This window comes from Sesamum indicum, linkage group LG3, assembly GCF_000512975.1.
Source record: "Sesamum indicum cultivar Zhongzhi No. 13 linkage group LG3, S_indicum_v1.0, whole genome shotgun sequence".
In the NCBI taxonomy this organism is placed as follows: domain Eukaryota; kingdom Viridiplantae; phylum Streptophyta; class Magnoliopsida; order Lamiales; family Pedaliaceae; genus Sesamum; species Sesamum indicum.
Window position 1 is genome coordinate 23946169 of NC_026147.1, and position 25122 is coordinate 23971290.

The 25122-nt window shown below is 34.8% G+C and overlaps 7 protein-coding genes across 8 annotated transcripts in view; 5 read left to right on the forward strand and 2 right to left on the reverse strand.

Annotated features, from left to right (window-relative positions):
* On the forward strand, nt 500-1733 carry LOC105159596. Its single transcript, XM_011076709.2, has 2 exons — nt 500-713; nt 1122-1733. The coding sequence occupies exons 1-2, from the start codon at nt 677-679 to the stop codon at nt 1730-1732; spliced, it is 648 nt and encodes a 215-aa protein (XP_011075011.1). The 5' UTR covers nt 500-676; the 3' UTR covers nt 1733.
* On the forward strand, nt 1771-2163 carry LOC105159597 (UPF0496 protein At3g49070-like). Its single transcript, XM_011076710.1, has one exon. The coding sequence runs from the start codon at nt 1771-1773 to the stop codon at nt 2161-2163; it is 393 nt and encodes a 130-aa protein (XP_011075012.1).
* Nucleotides 2057-3187, reverse strand: LOC105159598 (citrate-binding protein-like). The gene is made up of 2 exons (XM_011076711.2): nt 2850-3187; nt 2057-2758 (listed from the first exon to the last, which is right to left on the reverse strand). The coding sequence occupies exons 1-2, from the start codon at nt 3117-3119 to the stop codon at nt 2375-2377; spliced, it is 654 nt and encodes a 217-aa protein (XP_011075013.2). The 5' UTR covers nt 3120-3187; the 3' UTR covers nt 2057-2374.
* Nucleotides 4640-7288, forward strand: LOC105159395. The gene is made up of 4 exons (XM_011076446.2): nt 4640-5000; nt 5860-6254; nt 6355-6551; nt 6673-7288. Exons 1-4 carry the CDS (start codon nt 4651-4653, stop codon nt 7066-7068), a joined length of 1338 nt encoding a protein of 445 aa, XP_011074748.2. The 5' UTR covers nt 4640-4650; the 3' UTR covers nt 7069-7288.
* Nucleotides 7349-9146, reverse strand: LOC105159396 (phospholipase A1-IIgamma). 2 transcript variants are annotated; one of them, XM_020692290.1, is made up of 3 exons: nt 8855-9146; nt 8124-8760; nt 7349-8045 (listed from the first exon to the last, which is right to left on the reverse strand). In XM_020692290.1, the coding sequence occupies exons 2-3, from the start codon at nt 8757-8759 to the stop codon at nt 7440-7442; spliced, it is 1242 nt and encodes a 413-aa protein (XP_020547949.1). In that variant the 5' UTR covers nt 8760; nt 8855-9146; the 3' UTR covers nt 7349-7439. The 2 variants fall into 2 exon arrangements, with proteins under 2 accessions (XP_020547949.1, XP_011074749.1); XM_011076447.2 differs by having other exon boundaries at nt 8124-8764.
* Nucleotides 10021-13470, forward strand: LOC105159397 (protein SET DOMAIN GROUP 41). The gene is made up of 4 exons (XM_011076448.2): nt 10021-11222; nt 11310-11410; nt 11946-12044; nt 12141-13470. Exons 1-4 carry the CDS (start codon nt 10169-10171, stop codon nt 13089-13091), a joined length of 2205 nt encoding a protein of 734 aa, XP_011074750.1. The 5' UTR covers nt 10021-10168; the 3' UTR covers nt 13092-13470.
* LOC105159398 (cellulose synthase A catalytic subunit 2 [UDP-forming]-like) overlaps nt 22940-25122 on the forward strand; it is a 7229-nt gene continuing 5046 nt past the window's right edge. Inside the window, exons 1-5 of the mRNA XM_011076449.2 lie at nt 22940-23529; nt 24117-24312; nt 24415-24638; nt 24722-24824; nt 24907-25087. Of these exons, the coding sequence (XP_011074751.1) occupies nt 23449-23529; nt 24117-24312; nt 24415-24638; nt 24722-24824; nt 24907-25087 (785 nt within the window). The 5' untranslated portion in view covers nt 22940-23448. The remainder of the gene's footprint in view (nt 23530-24116; nt 24313-24414; nt 24639-24721; nt 24825-24906; nt 25088-25122) is intronic.

Here is a 25122-nt window from a genome sequence, read left to right on the forward strand (position 1 = left end):
GACAACTATAACAATTATATATTATTAATGAATATCAGATAATTATATAATTTATATTTAATCAATAACATTATTAAAATAGAACAATAAATACTATTAAAATAGAATCATATCATATATGTTGATGGGGTTCGAACTCATAATTTTATAACTATGAAGATTCAATTTCGCGAATTAGATAAGATTGATGGGCAATTCTAGTATGTTGACATGGTGAGCTAGTTTAACGTAGAGGGTGTAATCATATCGAAGTCATGCTATTTGTGCATGCATAAAGGTGGCGAGATAACAAAAAAAGGTGGCTACAATACAGATAAACCTAAGAACCTCTTTCACAGCACCCACCTCTTACACCATATCAGCCTTAAACCTTGCAAAACATCTTGGACAAGTCTCTCTCTCTCTCTCTCTCTCTCTCACACACACACACACACACACACAAACCGCTATATATATGAGATGATCAAACAAAGGGCTATCTTAAACTGATAACGTGAAAAACAAACCTTAAACTGCCTGTTTATAAGTAGCTTTGTATAAAAGGTTCAACTGATCTACGAACAATTTATGAAATTCATCAGCTCTTGCAGAAAGGAAGAAACCCTTTTGGACAGCAATTTTGACATGCTTAGTTGTTTGAATTGAAGCAAACTCGCATTTTGCAAAGAGTTTCAAGATGTGGGCAAGATTCAGAACCTCAGTGATCAAGAAAGGTACGTGCGTGCCAACTGGAAATATATATATCTATTTGGATGATGAAAATGTTGTAATTATGTATGAATCGCTGTCATAATTTATGATGCAATAATTTGGTCCCATATCATAAGTTTGTCATGGAAATAGCAAAAAATTAATTTTTGCAAGCTTCATAATTGAAGAATTATAGATCAAACGTACATATATACTCTTGTTATATCTATACCGTTCTCCGACTTCATTGTGTGCACTCTTTAATTTTGCCTAACTCTGCAACTCTGATTATATAGCTAGGCTGTTTCAGCTTGGTCCACTTACATATATGTTTTGCAATAAACTGGTTCTATTTTCTTTTTGTTTACCTTAATATTTTCGTCTATTTTTTCGATTGTCTATGTTGAATTGGTTATAATTTTTGGTTGCAGATAAGAACGAGAAGATAGAATCAGATAGAAGCCTTGATGTCAACAATGAATATCTATGTGCGTTCAGGACGAAATCCTATGCAGATTTCTTCGTAAAAGCCCAATTGCTCATAAACGAACCAAGATCGCCACCGGCTTATGCCCATTGTCGGCTTTCAGAAGTTCTCCTTGACCCTGCCCAAGAAACTATAGCAGCTGTTCTTGACTCAGCAGCTCTTTCTAACAAGTCATCTGATCTCAAGTCCCTTCTCTTTAACTATTTTGATGTCAGTGCTGAAGCTTCAAAATTCTGCAGCCAGCTCTTGAGAAGCTTAGGCCAAGTCCAATCTGATTACAGGTTCATTCATCAAATGCTCGACTCTATCGATGATTACTACTCTTCCAATGATCAGCAATTCGATTCCATCTTCTCTGAGCTCCGTTCCCGTGTTGTTCTCAAGGATCCCTTCTCCAGCATTATGAACAAGCAAGACTTGAGCCGAATTAATGAGAAGCACTCATCGGTTTTACAGCACTTAAAATCAAAGAGTAAAAGGGTGGCGAGAAAGATTAAGTTGATCAAATACATGAACAAGGCTTCAGGGGTTTGTGTAGCAGCAGCCTGTGGCTAGCCGTAGCCTTAGCGCTGCACACTCTCACTGTACTGCTCATGGGGCCGGCCCTGCTCACCTTGCCACCAGTGAAACCATTAAAGAAGAAAGTTTTAGATATGGGATTTCTGAAGTATGGATTTCTGAGCAAAATCGGGAGTCAACTTGATGCGGCTGCAAAAGGGACCTATATCTTGAACAGGGATTTTGATACAATGAGCAGGCTCGTGGGCCGGCTTCAGGACGAGATTGATCACAACAAAGAAATGATTCAATTCTGCTTGGACAGGAGGGAAGATAGGATTTCTTTCCGAGTACTGAAGGAGATGAAGAAGTGTGAAGTTGGGTTCATGAAACAAGTTGAGGAGCTTGAGGAGCATGTTTATTTGTGTCTTGTTACAATCAATCGGGCTAGAGCTCTGCTGATGAAGGAAATTTCAAGTCTGGTGTAGGAAAATTATGTGCAGCAGGACATGTATTTAGGCTATGTAGATTATTTTTTCATTTGTAAACCGTAGTATATATGATTAAGGATATGATCAGATTCCCGCAGTTACTTTTTTGTTTGTACTAAATTCATATACTCTGCTTGTAAGTAATTTCAGCACAGTCTTTATTCTCTTTATACATTCCAGGATTGTAAGATTCTTCTGACAATGAATCTCACTTCTTGTATATTTTGATATCCCTCCACCTGGATTCCATGTAGTAACTGATGTTTTCCGGTGCAGCATAGACTCCACACTTGAAGTACAAGTCTCCAGGGCCCTGGTCTCCTGTTGTAAACACCTGTGCTCCATCAAGAAAAACAGTCACGTTCCCTCCATCAACATCGTGTATCAGATTAATCCTGAACCACTTATCATACAGATCAGTTGCCATCACTTGGCCACTGTAATATCTCATGTCTCCACCATAAATCCTCAGAATTATAGTCGTTGCTCCATGGGACGCACCGTGAATTTGCAATATGGTAGCACCAGACGTCCCGTTGGGGACGAATGCATGCCCCTCAAACTGCCACACGCCAGATGAGTAATCCAGGCCCTACACGGACAATAAACACCAATAATACCAATTATAGTATCATCACTACTTTTGAAACACACCTAAACATGTGAAAGCAGTAGTAACTTACATGTATCCGGATTTCAGTACGAGGCTGTGTGTGGCTGTTGGGATCATGGGGCTTGTCATCGGCATAAACCCACAGCCGACGAGTACCATTCTTATAACTGTATCGTTCTTCCAGGGGCACATCATACGGCCTTTGGATTTCGAAATTGTCCTCTGTTAATGGGACATTGATGAATCCATCTGTTGGATCAGTGGTGCAGAGCAGAACACATCTTGTAATAAACAAAAGTAACATGAGAAAAACTAGATATTGTTGGGAAGAACTCATCATGATGTGTTTTCTGTCTGAATTTCCTCCTCCCAAAGAAGCTATAATAGAGCAAGCCCTTCTGCCCTATTATACATAATACAATGAAGCAGGTTCAACTGCTCAAACATATTATACTATTCTGTCAAAATAAATAACATAATGATACAAATTAGTATCTTGGTTTTGACTAAGAATCATGAGGTAGAGTTTTGTAATATTTACTGTTTTCCTTGGAGCATCTGCCGTCCTATGACCTTCTATGTGTTTCAGCTTCAGTAGGATTTCTCACCTAATGCAAGAGAATTACCTATATAGCACCTAAAAAATCAAGTGTGGATCGCACCCGTGACTAAAATATTGAGACTTATACCTAATCCCAAGACAATAATTATTTATTTTTTTTACTTATTTTGGTCCATTACAAATCCCATCAATGACACAATAGATGTATCAATCTCAATTTCAGCACGTAAAAATGTGCAATACTGATGTGAATCAAATAATTTATTCTTGATTATTTCTGATTAGATCGTGTGGAAAAGCTACAGGTCCTCCTTAAATTTCAAAGCATCTTCAGCCCATGGATCTAAATTAGCATCTTAAAACTCACATATTCCAAAAACTAATATACACTCAATTTAATTGATAAATTTCTTGCATTCACCGCGAAACTCTATTTCTTTTGAAACTAATTACTTTTATATATATATATATATATATATTATTTCATTTTGCATTTTTCCACATGTTCCAAAAAAGAATCCTTCTTTTGGATTACATAATTCAGGGTGTACATTAAATCAAAACTTGAAATCGATATATACTATATATTAAGTGAGAGCACTTCTTTAGTATCTCTCTTCTTTTTAGTATGCTATTTTTCTTTTTTCTTTTTTTTTCTCACCCACTAACTTCTACTTTTCTCCCATTATCTACAAGTAGTAAAATAAATTTTTTTAAATAGTTATTTATTTTTAATTAATATTTTTTTCTCTTTCTCCTACTCTAAATTTTCTCTTTCAAAATTATTTATTTTTACAAATAAATTAATAAATAATATTTAATTATTTTATATTTTTTATGCGCATACATCAAATGTGCCACGTATAGGTAGTAAATATTAAAGATAATTACATTGACACCCAATATATGATTTGTTTATACAAATTACTTTTACCTTTTAGATAATTATATATACACCTATAAAATATACTACATCATTTATATAAATCATCATACTTCTTTAAAAATTACACATACACTAAAAAAAAATATCAGAAATGAATTCTTTAATTATATAAAAAAACGACTATTTAATGTGAACTGATCGCACGTGGGCATGTAAATGTAATTATCCTAAATATTATAGTAATTAGTGCTCTCAAAAAAAAAATATTATACTAATTACTGAATTTGGATGCTTCACAATACATGGCATGTGCTTATTATAAGGTTGATCATGCAATATATATATATATATAATGTTATCCTATAGAATATGCAATGATATATATTAGAAATCAACACTATGATATGATTTTCTACACAAAAAATGGGAAATAGCAAAAAGAGAAGAAAAGAATCAGAGGATCACAAAATGCGTTTGCCGCAGCGCCACCTCCGTGATAGTTCCGGCTGGTTGGGGCTCGCCGCAATAGCGTACGTGGGCATAGACTACCTCCGCCACATATCACCGGTGTGGCACGAGCTGATGCAGCCAGCTCTCTGGGCGGGGCTCGTGATCGCCACTATAATTCGCGTCCCACTCTACAGGCACTGGTCGTTGGAGCTACCTGTCGCCATTCCCTTCATATTATCATTGCTCTTCATGCTCTCCGCACTTCTCTTTGAAGCTATTTGCGTTCGCTTTGCTACCGCTGTTCTCGGTCTTGATTGGCACAAGTACGTATGTATATCGATAAAAGTTTGAATTTTTGTATCAGGGTTCACGTTTGGTTTGAGAGGAATGGTGTTGGATTTTATGGATTGTATTGATTGCTTGCATCTGGAATTTCTTGGGATGTAATTAATGGTCTGTTGTTTGATTATGATCCGAGATATTGTGCGTTTTACGTTTGAACTTTGTTTTCTTCTCAGAGGATAATAAGCGACAGTAAATAGAGTAATGACATTAATTTAACAGAGTGTCCTGTTATGGTTGCTCTTGAAACAGAGGAGATAATTTGTTAAGGTTTGAATTGGGGCTTTCTATTATGCTAAGTAGTTTGCTTAATCAGTCTTGCTGTTATTTTATATAGAAAGTACGCATATGGTAAAAACTTCCATTTTTCAACTAAGGGTTCGTTTCTATTACTCTGAAGATAGAAACGAAGTGAAATAGTTTACTAAACTAAGATTTCCTTTTGTGTTTCTTGGCATCTGTTCTAATGTATTAAATGGACATGGAGAATGCCATCTAAATCGAGAAACATTTACGTGTGTTCTATAGTGAGGGCTGAAAGGAATTGGGGAGCTCATGTGGAATAAGTAAAGATGTTTTAACAGATATGTGCTCCAGTCATCATTGACCTGTGCCCCGTCTTTCTGTTATGCCTTTACTGAGATTTATCTTGCATTGGAATAATGGGGAATTTTAGGTGATGATTGTCTCTTAATGTTGGAGTAAGAAATATGTTGCCGCTGTCTAATCTCTAATACATTTAACATTGACAGAAATGATCAAGTTATCTCCACTTCAGCTTTGCATGCGAACAAGAATCCTGATTGTTGGGTGTATAATGGGTTTGCTAATGTTGTACAGTGATACACCGCCTCTTCCTGACGTTGGGCAGTGGCTGCTGCTGGCGTTGAATGAGAAATTGCCCCAAACGCTGGTCAATTTATTGAGAGCACATATTATTGGATTGCATCATTTCTTGATGTTGTTTATAATGCTTGGGTTCTCAGTATTATTCAACTCGGTTGAAGCTCCGGGTTTGGGCCTGGGTGCAAGATACATGTTCACAATGGCTATTGGTCGGCTTCTTAGGGCATTAGCATTTGTGTCCACAATTCTGCCCTCACCGCGTCCGTGGTGTGCATCAACGAGATTCCGAGTGCCTCCATACCCTCATCGCTGGGCTCAGAAGTATTATGTTCCATATTCAAACAATTCTAATGCTATAAAACTAGTCATTAAATATGATATAGCATATGGTATGCTCTTCATCATTTCTTTCTGATTCTGATTCCACATAGTCTATCAACTAGAAACATGTACATATTGTAAAATCCCAATTCTGTTTTTTTCCCTCAGCTGTTGCAGGGGATTCCAGCACCGAATTCCAACCACACTGGGGATTGATGAACTTTCTTGCTGATCTTTTACGACCTACTGCTTCTAAGGGATCTTCCTCATGGTACAATCTGCTGACAAAAGCTGGAGGCGGGTGCAATGATTTACTTTTCAGCGGCCATATGTTTGTTGCAGTGTTGACTGCTATGGCATGGAAGGTATGCAGAAAAATGTTTTAGGTACTTAATTTCGTTGCATACTAGCAATTTCCTGGACTATGAACATTAGGACATGACGATCAAATCCCATTTGATACTTCCGTTTTGAAAATGGTTACAGGAAGCTTATGGAGGATATAGCTCAGCTCTTATATGGATGTTTGTGATGCACAGCGCCCAACGAGAAATCAGGGAACGATACCATTATACGGTGGATTGTGTTATAGCCATTTGCATGGGCATATTTCTGTGGAAGATGACAGGTCTTTTCTGGCCAATCAAGGATGCTTCCAGAGATAGGCGACTAGATAAACTTGACAAAATTCAGAGCAGACTACTGCAAGCAGCAAAGGATTCCGATATAGATGCAGTGAGGCAACTTCTAAATGAAGTGGACTTGAGTAGTCAAGTTAGCCAGAAACCAGGAAGTAGGCTTATGTGGTTGTTTTCCGGTGCAACCATTTTCTTTACACTTGTTATTGTTCTTCTAGCCTTTACACTGACCAGCGATGGTTGATTTTGGTTCATTGGACATCTTTTTCCACACATCGACAGACGTGGTTCAGTTTTGCGCATTAGAAAAGCCTCGTCCTTGGGTTTTTCCCGTTCTGCCTAGGTTGTTCAATATATTCAGATTTGAGACACCATTTAATTATTGTGACATGCAGACGTTGAAGTAGCTTTGTATAATCACATACATTCTGAACTTAATAATACGTAATATTTTCTAGATGAAACATAATATAAGTATTTATATATTCTGTATGTTTCTAGAGCACCATTGCATGCAACCAAGGGAAATTAACTGCAGTTTCTATATCAGGAAAAGAAACAACTCTGACATACAAATGAACTATCTGTTGCGTATGGTGCAAGGGCCTTCTTGGATCAGAAATCATCATCCTCATGATCCATCAATTTCCAGGAACCATCTTCTTGCTGCACCATACCTTTATGCTTCTCACACCACCATGAAACTGGAACACAATATTCATCTTTCAACCCATCCAAATGCTTGTTAACCAGAGCAATATCCCTGTTAACTTCCAATTTGAACCCCCCTCTGCTTCCTTGCGTCCCTGCAACGCCATGCAAATAAGCCTCCAAGTTATGCCAACTGTTCAAATTCCCAGGACTTTTTAAGTAGTTCGACTTGTCCGTGTCGATGGGTAGCTCTTGTCCGACCTCTGCATAGTTCACAAACGGGTATGTAGGGACGATGTCTCTGGCATTCGTTACACGCAGAATATGAAGATTCTGTAGAGTTGACAAAAATTTACGGAACTTATAGTCTCCAACACGAGGGCTGGCAAAGAGGAAGGCCGTGACAGGACAAGCTTTGTCCGGCATGTCTCTTGGCCTATTATATCCATTGACGACAATGTCGATGGCGTTTAGTGTAGAAACTGCAGCGCCTAAGCTGTGCCCGGTTACAGTCATGCTGATTTCCTCATTCTTGTACTCTTCCACCAGTCTTCTCACCTCAGTAAGAACCTAATTTGAAGACATTTACAAGTGTTTAATCGGAGTTGTTAACTTCAATAGCATGTAAGCTAGGAATGCATACTTTACCTGGTTTCTAGCACTGGTCTTATTGAATGGTGATCTCGGATCGTCAGAAGTGTAAATGGAGTACCATCCAAGATGCACATTAGGCTCATCATTTCCTCCAAAGATTTCTGGTGCAGAAACTGTTGCAAATTCAAAATCATTCATCCACTCAAGAGTCCTAATAGTCCCTCTCCACGCGATCAAAATGTCCCTCCGGCCTAATGCTGATTTCCCTTCATCCGTAGCCACAGCGACGTACCCGATCCAGTTTGATTCCCTACTCCACGCCTCCCTGGACCATGACTTCAAGATGAACGCATCAGGGACTTTAGTTGATGATGTCGCATAAAAGTACTTAGTGACACGGTACTTGAACGGATTGGCCTGCTCTATCCCAACCTTAGAGAAGAGGTTTTCCTTTGCATATCTACTACTTCCAGCATACTTTGATGCCTTCTCGGAGTTGAAAGTGTCGTACGCTGCTTGAGCCATTTCTCCATAGTGAATTATGTAACGACGAAGATCAAGGTCTAGTGGATCAAGCAGACCTTCCCATTGGTTTGTTCCACTGAGAAGCTTCCATCTTTTGGCTATGCCTACAGCCCCTTTGTTGCCTGTAACCATCCTTTTCTTCTTTCTCTTGAAGCAGCTCATCATCCTGCCTTTTTATAGTAAATATGTCCCAAGTTATTTTAGTTGAAGATCAGATCAAATAATGAACAGACAATGTTGTAGGAGTTTGAGAATCATACCTTGAAGAATCATATTGCGATGTTCTTATCTTCAGTAACCAAGAAACTGCCAAAAGCAACTCTTTAATAAGTAACTACCAGATCAGGTTGATGAGAGGCCGTTGATGGGGTATGGGTGTGGAGTGGTTTATGCAAGGAACAAGCCAAAGATTTATACAGCCATTAATGGAAGCATGGTCTGGCTGGCTGTGGCCTCTCTTTCTTGAACTATCAGATTAGAAAATAAAGGAAAAATACAGGTATAATTTGATTAAATAAGTTGAAGTGTCCATGTGCAATTATATATTCTTGGATTCAAAGGCCAATCATCTCATACTACAAGCAACCTTATTCTTCTCCTTAACCTGTCAATTAAAATTGCAAGGAGTTATGTGCTTGAATTTGAGGTACCTTCATACCTTATTTGTATGCTATATAGTTTTTATTTGGTAACAACAAAATATAAAACAGAAACAAAAAAGATCTGCATAATAATTCTTCTTAAACATAATTACAAAAATTGTTTATTATTATTGTAGAACTACCACGCAAGAGTGACTAGCTTGCAAAATAAGTTAAGTCCTGGATCTTCTACCGTAAATGATTTCGTATCTAAATTAATTCAATTCCACTTTGAACTTTGAACTTTTATTTAATTCATATGAAGATGCAAATAAGTGTACGAATCACACCATATATATGTAGAACAATTTGCCACTAATCAAGAATTGCATGAAGAAGACTCTTACTCTTGTAACATGCAATCATGCTATGAAGTTGCTTTCACACGCTTGTTAAGATTACATTGGCTGCTTTTGGGCTCAACCAATACCTTATTAACGTCAAGGAGACCATAATGTCATTTCATTTCTTTTTCTTTTTCTTTTTGTGTATTTTCTTTCCGTATTCTTAATGTTCATCACATGTTGTGATATAACATTAGAACAAAACTTTCCCTCCAAACTCAGTTATGAATTGGGAAGACGTTGCTTTGAAGTTACCATCCTGTCCTAAGCCAATGTATTTGATAAAGAGGATGCTTCCAAGTTTAACAAGACAAGTCTGCAAAGAAAGTAGCCCAATTTCAAAGCTAGGTGATGGAATTGTTATATTTATGATGTCTAAAACTGTCTTTTTAATTTCTTGATACTCTAGAGGTGTGGCCTAAGTAATTAGAACTCTTATGGACCCATTATTTGAAAATTGGGAATGGGCCGATTTATAGGCCCAATCACTAAGGCCAATTACAAAGGGATAATCAGCCCATTTATGTTAGTAAATAAAGGGAATATAGGCCCATATATCTGCTTCTGATCCCTGATCAGAAGCCCAAACATGGAGATGAGAGCGGTGGAAGACATAGCCATAGGCCAAGATCTCACCCCGCCCCTCCCACCACTCGCCGTCGTTCTCAACGACTCCGCCCTCAGCTCCCACTGCTCCGCCTGCTTTTCTACTCTTCCGCCGCATCCCTTTTTCCCCACTACGCTTCAAAATCTTAGCCATGTCCCTAAGAACATTCCCACTCCCCTCTACTGTTCCCCTCGCTGCTCTTCCATCGATTCTCCCCTCCATTTCTCCTCCGGCGAGCCCTATCTCCTCTCTCTGTTCCTCCAATCACCTCCCGCCACGTGGGATGACTCTTCCGACCTCCGCCTCTCTCTTCGTCTTCTTTACATTTTCCGGGAACATCTCAAAGAATGCAGCTTTTTGCCCAGCTTTCCGGGTTCCACGACCAGTGAGCGAAGGTTGTTGCTTGGAGGGAAAAAAGACTACTCTTTTCAACAAAATCAGAATGTTGCAGGCCCAGATGATTATCTTGAGAATAAGGAGGAGCAACGTGAAAATATGAAGAGTTGTTGCCACAACGACATCGTTATGGAGAGAATTGCGGGTTTGATGACGAATCGCGAGAGATTGATATTTGGAGAAAATAGAAAGGACCAATTTCGAGGTAGTTATGAAGAGGACAACCTGAAAGAAAATCGTGAGAATCGCGAGGGTTCATGTGAAAGTACGGAAAGCGTTTCGGAGAGGATAAGAGAGGGAGCAGAGTTAATGGCGAAGGCGAGGAGAATGTGTCTCGACGAGGATGGAAATGTAGAGAAGCAGGAGGAATTCGTAGTGGAGGAAATGGTGTTGTGTCTAGTGCTAACTAACGCTGTAGAGGTTCAGGATAAGAGTGGCTGCAGCACAGGCGTTGCTGTTTATGGTACAGCAATTTCTTGGATCAATCATAGTTGTTCACCAAATGCTTGTTACCGGTTCTCACTGGGGTTGGAAAACAATGAGCAGCCACGTCTAAGGATTGTGTCGGCTGCAAAAATGCTTGACCCTGGAAATGGTAATTGTTTGATGATGGAAGGTGATTTCCAACACCCATTTTCAGGTACTTGTATGGATAATGTGGAGGAAAATTCAGTCTCTTTTTCGTAGTTCTGGAAGTGATGTGAATTTTACTTTCATGGGTAATTAGAGCAAAATTTGTATGGACCAAGAATTATAGTTCGGAGTATAAAAGCTGTTAACAAAGGAGAAGAGGTGACAATTGCATATACGGATTTGCTGCAGCCTAAGGTTAGATATTACATATGTTAAGTTGTCGATTCTCTGTTTCATTTCCTTTCTTTTTCCATCTTCCCTTTTATTTCTTTGCTTGTATTTAGCTTCATTACAGAACAGAACTGAAAATTATTTATGTATGTGTCTTGCTTATGTGTAGTTCTAAAGGGGGTGCATTAAAGGCACCATTGAAAGATTATGAATTTGTTTGACACAGAATGAAGACCCTTGAGGACAAATATTGAACAAAAGAATAAGGAAAGAAAGGTTAAGTAGTGCTTGTGAACAGATAGTGCATGGGAAGCAACTTTCAGTTTTATAGATCTCCTACAGTGATTTCAAGAAGGCTCTATGTAGTTCAGCATTTTTCAATATATCTCTAAGTTTCTTCCCTGTAGTTTTATCATGATTGAACTTTCTTGCAAATTTCAGTTTTCGTGATATTCTTTTTCTCGATCTTTTACAACTTATGAGTTCCTGATGCCTTATCTAGTCATGCTATCCGGCAGTTCGAGCATTTGTTACTTTTTTCTTGGCCTTGGTTATGCAGGAGATGAGACAAGCAGAATTATGGTTAAAGTATAGGTTTAGTTGTCGCTGTCAGCGCTGTGTTGCATTGCCGAAAACTTATGTGGATTATGCTCTGCAGGTAATGAGTGTTAATAACTGGAAGACAATTGGTTGAATACAATGTCATTTTTTGGGTATTCTACATGTATGCTTACCCTGTTCTATTGCCATGTAGGCACTATCTGCTGCGAATTCTGATAGTCCAAAGTCCACGATCAATAAAATGGAGAAGTTGTCGCTAAATTTTGATGATGCAATAAATGACTATTTATCACATGGAGATCCAAAATCATGCTGCATGAAGCTTGAACACTTGCTATCTCATGGCCAGTTACTTGACGAGTTATTAGAACCCAAGGAAGCAAAATCACCTCCGAAACTGAAGATGCATCCTTTTCATCATCTTTCTCTAGATGCTTACACCACCCTGGCCTCTGCATATAAAGTTCAAGCAAGTGATTTGCTGGCTCTTAATTATGAGGCCGGGAGCCTGAAACTTGAAGCCTTTAATATGTACAAGACAAGTGCTGCATATTCCTTGTTGCTTGCCGGGGCAGTGGATCATCTTTTCATGTTTGAATCTGCCCTTGTGGCTTCTGTTGCAAATTTCTGGATAAATGCCGGAGAATCATTGCTGAGTCTTGCTAGAAGCTCATTGTGGGATTCATTCCTGAACCCGGGGCCGAATCATATTGAATTCTCATCGTTTTTAACTCAGAAATGCAACTGGTGTTGTCTCACAGATACCTCTGGACCAAATCTTATGCAGTTAGAGGAAATAAAGAGGCAAATATCGAATTGCATTGCCAACAAAACATCACAAGTTTGGGGCATGCTTGCTTCCGAAAGCAATTTCTTGAGGTTGATACAGAACCCAATTGATTTTAGTTGGCTTGCGTCTGCAGAAACTTCAACCGGTCTCCACCTGCATGTTGCCGAGCCTGTTGTAGAGAAAGGATGTATCCCATTGAAAGCTGGGGCATGTAATGATGAAGTAGGGATGAATCTCATTCTGCTGGGCATCCACTGCTTAAGGTATGGTAGGCTGTTATCAGCCATTTGTTTTGGTTTGTCAGCAGAAAGAACTACTACACAACTCATTGAATTTTTCAAGGAATCTGGTTAGAATATAAACATTGTACGTCCTTGTCCTAGAAGCTGGGACATGTAATGATCGACTACTTGGGAGGATCGTCTTCCTGGGCCTTTGCCTGGAATATAGGTTAATCTGGGCCCATTGGTAGGTATTACGACTCTCCGATTGGAGTTGAAACCATTCAAATTTTAGTGTAAATCAAAATCTACCGGTATTTATTGTCAAACAAACTTGTGAGTGCCATGAGGAAAATCTAGGGTTATTCATGTGAATTTGTACTTTCATCAACGGCATCAGCAAGCCCGTGCCATGAAACATTAATATTCATTGTTCGGAGGTAGTTCAAAGCTTTTTACAAAATCATAATGGGCAGCGAATGCAGTTGCTAAAGTTCATCCTCATATATAGTTTCAAGAAATCATTTATTTTCTACGTAGTTCGGAACTATAAGGACAAGAACAAAATTAAAAAAAAAAAAAAAAAACGTAGAAACGCCTGCAGCAGTTTTATTTTTCAAGTTAGGCGATAAGAGATGGTAAAACCCTCAAACAAAAGATTCTTTCCATTTTTATATGATGATATAAAATAATAATTTATAATATTTGTTGGTTATATTATTGGAAACATGATGAAAATATTGAAATGGAGAAGCACATGGGTGGTTTACATTTATGAAGAAGCAGTAATGTGGTGTTGTATGTATGCTTCAAAAACTTACCACATGCAGCCCATGAGGTGTTGGGTGTTCTTTTCGTAAGAAGGTAGTAACATAAGTAATGATAGAAAATAGCAAGTCCCGAGGAGGCAGAGAGAGAAGAAGGGATCTTTGTTTTCCGCACCTACTCATCATTGTTAACATCTTACCTTAACTTCCACAAGGTTCAAAACTTGTTATCTAACAAAGAAAACCCCAACACCACCACAGCCAAACAGCCCTTTTATTCTCTACCCTCATTTCCACTCATTTTTTCATTATGCTGATTAAATCAAATCCTTAAACCATGCGTGGCCACATTATACCACGCTCATTGGAATTTGACTCATCGTTTACAAGCTACAGGAAGAACCTGTGTAACAACTTGTGGCTGTAGTTTAGTGGTAAGAATTCCACGTTGTGGCCGTGAAGACCTGGGCTCCCAGCAGCCCAGCCACAATTTTTAGCAGTTTTAAACTCTTTTTTACCTGAAGGTAATAGCAAATTAATAGACTATTTTTTAAATTAAATAAAATTTAAAAAAAAAATATTATTTAAAATATGTATATACACAATTGTTGATTATATTATTAAGAGAGAGCACCTGTTGGTGTCTTTTCCTTTTCTGGTTTGTTATTTTTTAATTATTTCAGCATTTTTTTTTCTTTTTTCTCAACCTACATTTTTATCTCAACTTCCATATTTTTTTCTCCCACTTTTCTCTCAATAACTACTCACAAACTCTAATTTTTCTAATATTTTTTTATGAACTTAACTAAAATATATAATTAAAACTATAATAATTATATCTTAATATTTTAAATTAATTACACACAAATTTTGGTGTGTCATATACACTAGACTTGATTTAAGTCTGATTTGTTACCAAAACTTTACAAAATAGTGGAGGAGGCAATTTGCGTTAATTATTTCGAATGTTTGGTTGAATCTAATTAATTAGAAACTGGTGATTGAAATGAAAAATTTGAAAATTTATAAACCATATCAACTTGATCCGGTTCGAATGTGCGAACTCGATCAACGAGTTTGACCTGGCCACATCATCTCCCCAAATCTGTGATGGGTCCTGAGGAATGAAACAGGTGCGTCAGTCTAGTCGGGTTCGTCCCCGATGAAAACCCACTAATGCCCAAGTTTGTTTGTGGTTGAGATAGAAATATACAATTTGAAATCAAAGAGTCAAAACAATAAATGTCAATTGCCTCAACTGAGCCAGATCTGAAATATTTATAGGGTCTAACTTAACACTGTAGATGTATCCACGTGTCTCGATCTGGGCCTTACGAATTCCTGCCATGCTCGAATCTTTACGAAATGTCTTTTTTACCCTTAATGAAGCCCTATTTCATTTTTTAATAATTAAAACCCCATCACAACTCTTTATTTATAATCAGTATTTGTACATAAATGAAAATGTGCATAAGGAAAAAAAAAAAAAAAAAAGTGGTAAGTGGAAATGAAAGTATTTTAGGAAAAAATAACAAATTTTGTTTGATGGGGAGTGTGAGACATAGACATGAAAGAAATGAGTGTCGGCAGGGGGTGCGGGTGCGGGTGCAGGTACAGGTACACCATAACATGCTGCCCCCACATAATTTGTCCTCCACCCCTTTCCATTATACATCTTCAACATTGACCAATTTTTATGAGGATTCCCATCCCATCTTCCCTTAATTATTACCTCTCATCTCTTCCATCTTCATAATTCATCATCATATTATATAATTACTCTTTTTTATTCAACTTTTAATATAATTATTCTTTCTTTAAATATTAATTTATTATTTATTAGATTAATGTTTAAATATATATATATATATAAAAGGAAAAAAAAGATCAACAGTTTGGGTGATTGACAGCTCATGAAAGCTGCAGACCAACTTCAGTTAATAGTGTGTTCACTTAGCTGTAATGCAGGTCCACGCGTGTCGACACGTGGCTGGTCTGACGCCGTCGATCCGGAAGATTTTTTTCTGTCGGCGGGGGCATTATTGGGCTTATGGGCCCAGTTTTCCTTACTCTTTTTTATTTTTGTTTTTCCTTTTTTCTATGGGTCTTTCCACCGACGGAAGCAGTAAGAAAGGCGCGTGAATGCAGCGCCCGGCTCGCACGTGGCGGAGTGTGGGTGGGTCCTTGTGCATACGTCAATGTTCCTTTAGCATATTATGCTGTACATTCAGAGTCTTTGCTGTCAAATTGGGTTTTATTTTGTCTTCTAATTACTTTCATGAATCATTATCTCAATCATTAGCCTTCTCCTTCTCTCTCTCTCTCTCTCTCTCTTAGCGCACAAGATTTTAAAAAGTTGCATGAAAATTCGGATTATATCAACTCATATATATTATATTATCTTTATTTAAGTAATATAAATGTATGAATAATTGCAAGGAATTTTGTTTAAATGTATCATAATTATAAATAATTTTCGCTGTTTGAAAAGTTATAAACATCTCTTGTAATTAACAATCATCTAATAAATACCTCTAGCAATCAATTGTTGGGAATATTTGTTAGACAATTATTAACATTAGGAGGTATTTCTAATTTTATAAATAATGATAAAATATTTATAAGGGTAAAATACACTTTGTCCCCCTAAATTATTCGTTATATAACATATACTCCTGAATTAACAAATGTAGTACTTACCCTCTTGCTTGGACAAAAAAGCCCCTCATGTTTTGAACAATTTTTATTATTTTCAATATATTTTATCATTTGTATATTAAATCATCACCAACTTATTTTTTAATTATTTTTTAATAAATAAAGAATTTACATTAAAAGTAAAATATAAATTAATATATATATAATAGATATACAATAAATATAATATAACCGAGAACTCATATATGTTTCTCGAAATAAATTGATAAATATATATATATATACATATATGTTTAACCAGAAGTTAAGCACTTAAAAAAACAAATAAATATATTTTATCATAATCTTAAAGAAAATATGTTAAAAATTAATATTTAATTATTTATTTTTATATAAAAGAATAAATAGTTAATAACTTAATTTTACACAAAATTAATAAAATCTTTCATAATATTTTTTTGTGCATTTATTGTACTCATTTATTAGTTAATTTGAGTTTGTAAAAAAAAATAAAACTCAAACAATTTAACTCACTAATTATAAGAGATAATTTGGTGTTTGGTGAGGTAAAAGATGGAGGTAAACTAAAACTCGATTTATATACAATCCCTCCAAAGTTTAATTTTGTTTATGTCCACAATTGCGCGGAAAAGTAAAAGTATAAAGCCAAAAAGATAAAAAAAATTATATTTTTTATTTTTATTTACTCTATTACTCATAAATATCCAAAGTATTTTTTGGTATCCACAAAGCCACTGATATTTGAATTCAAATTATTTAGTTGAAAATATTATTAGTAATTTTTATTTTATTTAAATTAAACAATTTATAATAAATAAATAATTCTCATTTTGATAATTTTTTTATAAATAAAAAATATTCTTATTCTTATTTGATAAATATTTTTATTAATAAAATTCTTAAATTTTTTATATACTAAAATTATATCTGTATAATATTAATTTATTTATTTTCTAATACAAATGAAGAGAAGCGTTATTCAGTAAAATTACAAGAATCAGTTTTTTCTTTTCAATCTGTTTTCCTCGTACCAAATATGAGAAGGTGTTTGAGATTTACTTCCCTTTTATCATAAGAAACGACTTGAGGAAAAATTATTATTTTTTCCCACCCTCGTCCCCCTTTCACTTCCCCTCTCCCTTCCACTTCCGTTTTCCTTTCACTTGAATCAAACAAATTTTAAGAGATTGTAAATGATTAATATTAGTAATATGCGCGATATGTATATTTAAATTTACTTTTTATAAAAATATAAAATATATATCAATTTTTATAATAAATACTTCTATCACAATTAATTATACCAAAATACTACAAGATAGTTATGCAAATGCTTTCATGTAAATTTAACATCAGAACCATATAATTTTAAAAAAAAAAACTTATTTTGCTCATATATTGCTCTAAACCGGAATTTATTGTCATTACTACTATTTTATTATTATAATTATTATTCATTTTATTACTATTATGATCGTTGGTTGGAAAATGTTGAAAATGAGGGAAGCATATTGTTATACATTAAAACGCTATTGCTATTAAGTGAGTCGTACTAGTAAGTCGTACGCTTCACAAGTCGCATAAAAATGGTAGGTACATGAATGATTATAACTTCACCAGAATTAATCAATGATGTCCCCACGTGTCGTACTGGGGACTCTTAATTATGGATTATGTGTAGTTAACTACAAAGTATTAATCACTAAGATACCATACTACTTTTTCCAGGAATGAGGTTGAATTGACTACTCAACAAATCTTCCATGCTTTTAAGCTTAATATCATTAATAATAATAATGATAAATTATATTTTGTTATCTAAATTATATGCGTTTTTACATTTTGATATCTATTTTTTTTTTTTTGGCAAATTTGCATTTTGCTATGTATGACCGTTTTTTTGTTGATTTTTTTCTTAAAAAAAAAAAATCACACGTTGTGTATATATGAAAAATATCACATCACATATACCTTAAATATTAAATGTGTACTGCATGTGATGTTTTTCAATAAAAAACTTGATGAAAAACAGTTATAAATGACAGAGTGTAAAATTTCGTAAACTTGATATGGTAAAATGATACAAAAAAAAAATAGATTTCAAAGTGTAAAAATAGTCATATTTTGAATGACAAGATTTAATTAACCCTAATAATAATAATACCATCAATGAACCGTTTGATGTTCGCCACGTGCTGTGTTTCTCATTGGCAAAGCAGAATGATTAGATGCAGCTGATTCGGAGATGGAAGCATCCAATGCTCCAAAATAGCGCTAAGTTTCTTAAATGTGATGATACAATGATCTATGATGTGTTGGCCTACATTTGATTCATAACTTTATAAATGATTAAGATATTACTATTAAATAATTATTATTTTTTAATAAATTAAAATTTTAAATTAAATGATCTTTTAATATATATAATATGAGAATCAGACCAATAAGAGGTCTTGAATTTAATTTCTATAAAAAGGTTCTAATATAGAATTTTGCATGTGAGTAGTGCATATTAAGATATTAAATTCTCAAGTATTATCATATTTATTATATATATAATTTATTATTCTTTTAAGTTATATATTAATTATATAATAAATACAATATATTCGTTACATAATTATTTCAATTTAATTAATTTAAGTGGAACTAATATTTTCCTCACCATTGAACTGTATAAACACATTTATTTAAATATTTTTGCTATAAAAAATTCATATCAGATGCGTAGATATTTATTTCACGAGTACTAATCTCACTTTTATGTGAGTTATTACTTGAAAAAAAAAACGAACATTTAGAATCATTTTAAAGTTACATTTATTAATGATGGATGGATCTTTTGTCGGGTTCGTTTTCAATTATATATTTAAGGATTAGATCTCTATACATATCAATCTTGTCAATTCAAGAATTTTTTTTGGGCCCTTAATGTAATTACAATGTTGAAATTATATTATTGATGAGCCTCACTTAATTAAATATTTCCATTTAAATTATATATTGTGCGGTCAATATTTTTCAGTCTATAAAGTAAATTATATATTTTTTACGAGTTGACATTCGTATATTTTATTTTAAGGAAATACACTATTTATTGTGGTAAGTTTTCGGTGTCGCGTTTATACTTTATACCATGTAATATTATGCGGAATCCCGTCTCTAGATCTTTTGAAACGACACCGTAAACCTACAGAACTGGAATTTCATGGTCATTTATTAGGCGAACCAACCGTAAGGTACTGCGTAACAGGTTGGGATGTTCCTACAGCTACACTGCACAGTCACACTGAAACACACGCACTGAAGCACATACTAAATGTGAAGTGGAGAGCAGCTGCCGAAGAAGCATGCAGATCGATATGTGGGTCTACTTGATTTTGTTCACTCCTTTTCCATAAGGAAAATATATAATAATAATAATAATAATTTCATGAACGTTTCATTTATTTCCCTTTTCTTTCTTTCGCTTGATTTTTCGTATGTTCTTGTCGAAATTTATAGAAATATTTAATTCGATGAAAATTTAAATGTAATTAAGGTAAGTAATATTTTCATCAGTTAATCAAACACTTAGTTACATTAATGATTGATCTTTCGTCAAAATTAGTTCATTATGTCTGTATTTATGCCCAACAATTATGCAACAGGCTTAAATGTATTTTTGTTTTGTAATTTAGGTCTTTCAGCGTTTTCACAAATTTAACTTTATAAGATAGTATTTTAGTCATACATCTTTTTAATATTTGCAATTTCAATATTTTTTCGTCCGATTTCACTCTTCTTCTAGTGGAGGTAAACTATGATGAACAAATGACTGAAATTGCAAAAATTAAAAAGATGTAAGACAAAAATGCTATTTTAAAAAGTACATTTAAAAAGAAAAATACATTTACTCCTATGCAATAACAATTGGCAGTATGTGTTGTTGCATCCTTCACATGGCATTGGCAGTATGTGTTGGTGAAGCCATTGCAACAACAATATTTGTCCCACATCATATCTATTACACTTGCTGCAATTTTTCAAACATACGCGACGGCCACACCTCAATCATACTGCTTCGTATAAATCATATATTGTACATCATTAATAGTTCAAAATTTTACATACAAATCTACTTTTTACAGTCGTGAATACATAAATGTCATTGAATTCTAACGTTATATTCATCAAGACAATAAAGGAAACAAAAGGTTGATGAATAGGATTTGGGCAAGTGGATGGGTGAAAACAGAAGTGCACGTTTGTGGGGGCTAAGTGACTAACTGATCCTCGAAGCAATTTGGTGAGGTTGGCAGTGGGTGTGGCAGTGCCAGTTTGATTTGAACATGGTGGGCCGAACCGCTTCTGACTTCGTGTCCACTGTTTTGTAATTTCCACTGTTTCACAATTATTGGAACTACTCAAGTGGATTGGCACTTAATTAAGAGGAAACTACTCCAAATAAGTATGTTAATTAATTATGATTAAACCAAAATGGACGCCCACCCATTTTGGGAAATAATATTTAAACAATGTGATAAGAGCCAAGATTAGTAAGAAACAAAAAAATTCTTACCAAAACTAAGTTTGTTTGAACTAAATTAATCGCACAACAACTGTTTGATCACTTTTTCTTGAATTAACATACGGACCCGATTCGCGTTAGAATTTCTCATAAGAAATATACTTAAAAGGATAGGTAAAAAAGAGGCAAACAAAAAAAAAATATTTTGATAAGAAAAATCTAAAGGTAATAATAGAGGAATATCTTTGTCCTTGCAACAAAGAAAAAGAGGAATAGTGTTCTTTTTTAGTTCTTGTGTTTAGGAAAATTTGCCTTTTCCTATTTGTTTGCACTTGGGTGGTTGGTCAAAAGACATTCTTCCGTTTCATTCCTATCCATTTATTTGCATTTAATTTAAAGTGAATTTTCAATTTTCTTCTTTTTGGTTAATGATTTGGTTTCAACCTTTTCCCTTTACTTTTAGCAATATTATCAAAATTTTTATCATAATTTCGAATAATATTTTGAAAATATTATGTTAAAATTTTCCTACACGTATATGAGATTATATAAAAATTTCTTTACGTATTATAGGATTCTAATTATCGTGATTTATCGATCTATTATAGTAATCTCACATGTATTATGTAAATACAGAATTTACAAATATCTGATACAAAAACTTTTTTTTCTATACATATGAATATATATTCCAAATAAATGAATCTATATATATATATATTCTTTTTATCGTGTCTTATTTTAAAATTTAAGTTAAAAAAGACAATTCAACATAGTGAAAGAAAATAACCAAACAACCACAACAAACGTCAACATCATCCAACCTTCAACCAATTTTTTCCTATTAACTCATAAACAAGAAAACAAATTCACATAAATGTGAAGAAGGTGATATAATTGTTTTTTTTCCTCATCATAAATGGTTTTACACCACTAAAAGACACACACACAAAAAAAAAAAAGAATAAAACAAATTATATACCCTTCGTCCCAAACCCAAGCACCACCGTGGTGGCGCCGGAGTTGGCCTTCCACCACCACGCGAGGGTTTTTTTAATGACGTTTCAAATCAATATATTTTGTATAATTACATCTCACGTACCGTAAAAATATTACAATAAACCACATACTATTGGTATGATTACTCTATGGAAACAACCCACAAAAAAAAAAGTCCATAATATTTTGAGATAGTTACATTTACACCCTCTTGATCTATGGTCTGTTTACACATACACTCATCAAAATATATTAGCACTTAATACAAACTATCCTTACTTTTTTGAAAAATTAAACACACACCTCCTGAAAGTGTTAGCATCATTACACAAATTACCACTAGTTTTTGACTGTCATGGGTAGTTTTTATAATTATACAAAAGATGGTGATTTGTGTAAATACACCATAAATTAGGGGTGTAAATGTAATTATTCTTAATATATATTTTTTGGGATAAATTTTGTATTATTTACAATATAGAGTAAATTACAATTAAGTCTTTTGAAATGTGGCATAATTATTAATTTTTTTTGTTATTTAAAAAATTACAAAAATCCTATGATGTTTGATAAAATTATATAATTTTTGGATGGAAGTCTAGAATTGTCAATTTTTGTATTTAAAAAAATCGTAAAAGAATCCGATAAAGTGGATGGACATATATAAAAAATTATGAAATAATTATCTATTTAGTATATAATTTTTTTAAAAAAATAAATAAAATTATAATTGGTATTCTACAAGGATATTTTAATCCACAAAATAAATGAAATCTAAGGGATATTTTAAAATTGTTAAAATTAAAAGAGTATTGATAAGTTTTTTAAGGAAAAATATTTAAATTCCATAAAATTTGAAGGTAAATTAGCATGAAATAGATTAAATGAGTGGCGGGGGAGAATGGAATGTGAAGCAGGAGCAGGCACCACCTTCTTCATCTTAAAAAACAAGTCTTTGGATCAGAAATCTATTTTATGTAATGTAATGTCCCTCCCTTGTGCACCATCACTACGCGCTTAACTACTGCTACTCACACTCACGCACATATTTCTATTTCTTTTCTAGTTTTTCTTAAATCTGGTTTGTCTTTGTGGGGATCCTGGACCCTTCCCTTCTTCAACCATTTGATTCTCTGATCCACACCTCACTACACACAACAAAAATACTTCTAAAAGAGGGAGACCCTTTCTCACCAACAGGGGTTTCTCTCAAGCAAAGAATCCCCTCTCTCTGTTTAAATAATAAAACCCACATTTCGGTTCACTGAATGTGTTAATCCTGTTGTGTTGTGTTTTTCCTGGCGTCTGTTAATCTGTCGTTTTCAGTTGATTGTTGAATGCCAAGGGTTTTTGTGTTTTAAGAGGAGAGGAAGGAGAATAAAACAGAAGCCCTTCCCTTCATTTCTCTCTTTCTTTCTTTGATGGGTGTTGCCCCAAAAACATGTTCTTTCTTCTTGCTCTCTCTTCTCAGTGATTGTTAAGCTGTGTGGGAGAGTGGAAGGTGGGCTTTTGAGGGGTTCTTTCAGTTTCTTGAGATGGATACTAAAGGGAGGCTTGTTGCTGGTTCACACAACAGAAATGAGTTTGTACTCATCAATGCTGATGAGATTGGAAGAGTAAGTGCTGTGCTTACAAGATATTGTCTTTTTTTTCAGTGTTTACTGCATTCTAATCTCTCAAATCCTTTGCTCATTGCTAGGTTGCATGAATTATCCTTCTTTTTTAAGTGCGCTATGGCTAATTTTTCATTCAAGTATTTTCAGGGGTGCAAGTCTGGATTTTTTTTTCATTGATTTCTTGACGTTGGATGCTATTTTGGCCCAGAATCTCAGATTCTTCTGGTGGTTTAGGGGATCTAGTCAATTTTTGTTTTCAACTCTTTTGCAGTTTGATAAGAGAAATTATTTTCATCTGCTCGCTATTCTTTCAAATTACTTTATCTCGGTCGAACTTAATGCTCAACTCTTAGTTCCTTTTGGCCCCTTTTCAACTTTCTAGATTTCAGAGCCAGTCAAGTTTCTTGTCACTTGCATTGTTATTGCTTTGTTTTCTTACCTGGTGAAGTTTTCTTTTTTACTATTTTTTTGAATCTGTGAGCTTGCTGATTATTTTATTGATATATTTTTAGTTCAATTGTTTGGAAATCTAGTAATTTCTTGATCTGATTCTCGCTCATACACAATTGATTCTTCTCTGTCGGCAGGTGACTTCTGTGAAAGAGTTGACTGGACAGATCTGTCAGATTTGTGGAGATGAGATTGAATTTACTGTAGATGGGGAGCCTTTTGTTGCTTGCAATGAATGTGCATTCCCTGTTTGTAGACCATGCTATGAATATGAGAGGAGGGAGGGAAATCAAGCTTGTCCTCAGTGCAAAACCAGATACAAGCGCATAAAAGGTAACTGACGCGTCCTGTCAATTTATTCTACTCTTTCTTCTATGACTCTCAGAGACTATTCCTTTTGGTAATAGTTTAATTAACGAGAGAATTAACTTTCAGGGAGCCCCAGAGTTGATGGAGACGAAGATGAAGATGAATTTGATGATTTGGAGAATGAATTTGATTATAATGGCAATGAAAGGAGAGATCACCAGCATATTGCTGAGGGGGCTCTCTCTGGTAGGCTTAATATTGGCCGTACTGCTTCTGGAATCACTACTCCCTCGGAACTGGATGCCACTGCCATCAACTCAGAAATTCCTCTCCTTACTTATGGTCAAGAGGTACATGCTGTTTCAATTTCTTGTGATCTTCGTTATATCTGTCTCTGATGAAAACTCTAAAGAAATTCTGCATCTTGGTGAAGGATGACACGATTTCTGCCGACAAGCATGCTCTCATTATCCCTCCCTTTATGGCTCGTGGAAAGCGCGTCCATCCTATGCCATTTACTGATTCCAGCATGACTTGTAAGTTCTCTTTTCTGGGTTGACAATCTTGTTGTTTGGTTATTTTTGAATTGGAAGTTCAATGCATCAACTGACTTTGCAGTACCACCACGACCAATGGATCCTAAGAAAGACTTAGCTGTTTATGGTTATGGTACTGTTGCCTGGAAGGAAAGAATGGAGGAATGGAAGAAAAAACAAAATGATAAACTTCAAGTGGTTAAGCATCAAGGCAATCAGGGTGGTGCTAATGGAGATGAGCTGGATGATCCTGATTTACCTAAGTAGGTCCATTTGTTCTGCTTCTTTTTTAATATTC

Coding starts and splice junctions, on each gene's coding strand:
- LOC105159596 (XM_011076709.2), top strand. CDS start 677: ATGTGGGCAAGATTCAGAACCTCAGTGATCAAGAAAG. Junction 714..1,121: donor AACCTCAGTGATCAAGAAAG/GTACGTGCGTGC, acceptor TTTTGGTTGCAG/ATAAGAACGAGAAGATAGAA.
- LOC105159597 (XM_011076710.1), top strand. CDS start 1,771: ATGGGGCCGGCCCTGCTCACCTTGCCACCAGTGAAACCATTAAAGAAG.
- LOC105159598 (XM_011076711.2), bottom strand. CDS start 3,119: ATGATGAGTTCTTCCCAACAATATCTAGTTTTTCTCATGTTACTTTTG. Junction 2,759..2,849: donor GTACTGAAATCCGGATACAT/GTAAGTTACTAC, acceptor TTGTCCGTGTAG/GGCCTGGATTACTCATCTGG.
- LOC105159395 (XM_011076446.2), top strand. CDS start 4,651: ATGGGAAATAGCAAAAAGAGAAGAAAAGAATCAGAGGATCACAAAATG. Junction 5,001..5,859: donor CTCGGTCTTGATTGGCACAA/GTACGTATGTAT, acceptor AATGTTGTACAG/TGATACACCGCCTCTTCCTG. Junction 6,255..6,354: donor TAAATATGATATAGCATATG/GTATGCTCTTCA, acceptor TTTTTCCCTCAG/CTGTTGCAGGGGATTCCAGC.
- LOC105159396 (XM_011076447.2), bottom strand. Junction 8,046..8,123: donor AGACCAGTGCTAGAAACCAG/GTAAAGTATGCA, acceptor TCTTCAAATTAG/GTTCTTACTGAGGTGAGAAG.
- LOC105159397 (XM_011076448.2), top strand. CDS start 10,169: ATGGAGATGAGAGCGGTGGAAGACATAGCCATAGGCCAAGATCTCACC. Junction 11,411..11,945: donor CGGATTTGCTGCAGCCTAAG/GTTAGATATTAC, acceptor TTGGTTATGCAG/GAGATGAGACAAGCAGAATT. Junction 12,045..12,140: donor ATGTGGATTATGCTCTGCAG/GTAATGAGTGTT, acceptor ATTGCCATGTAG/GCACTATCTGCTGCGAATTC.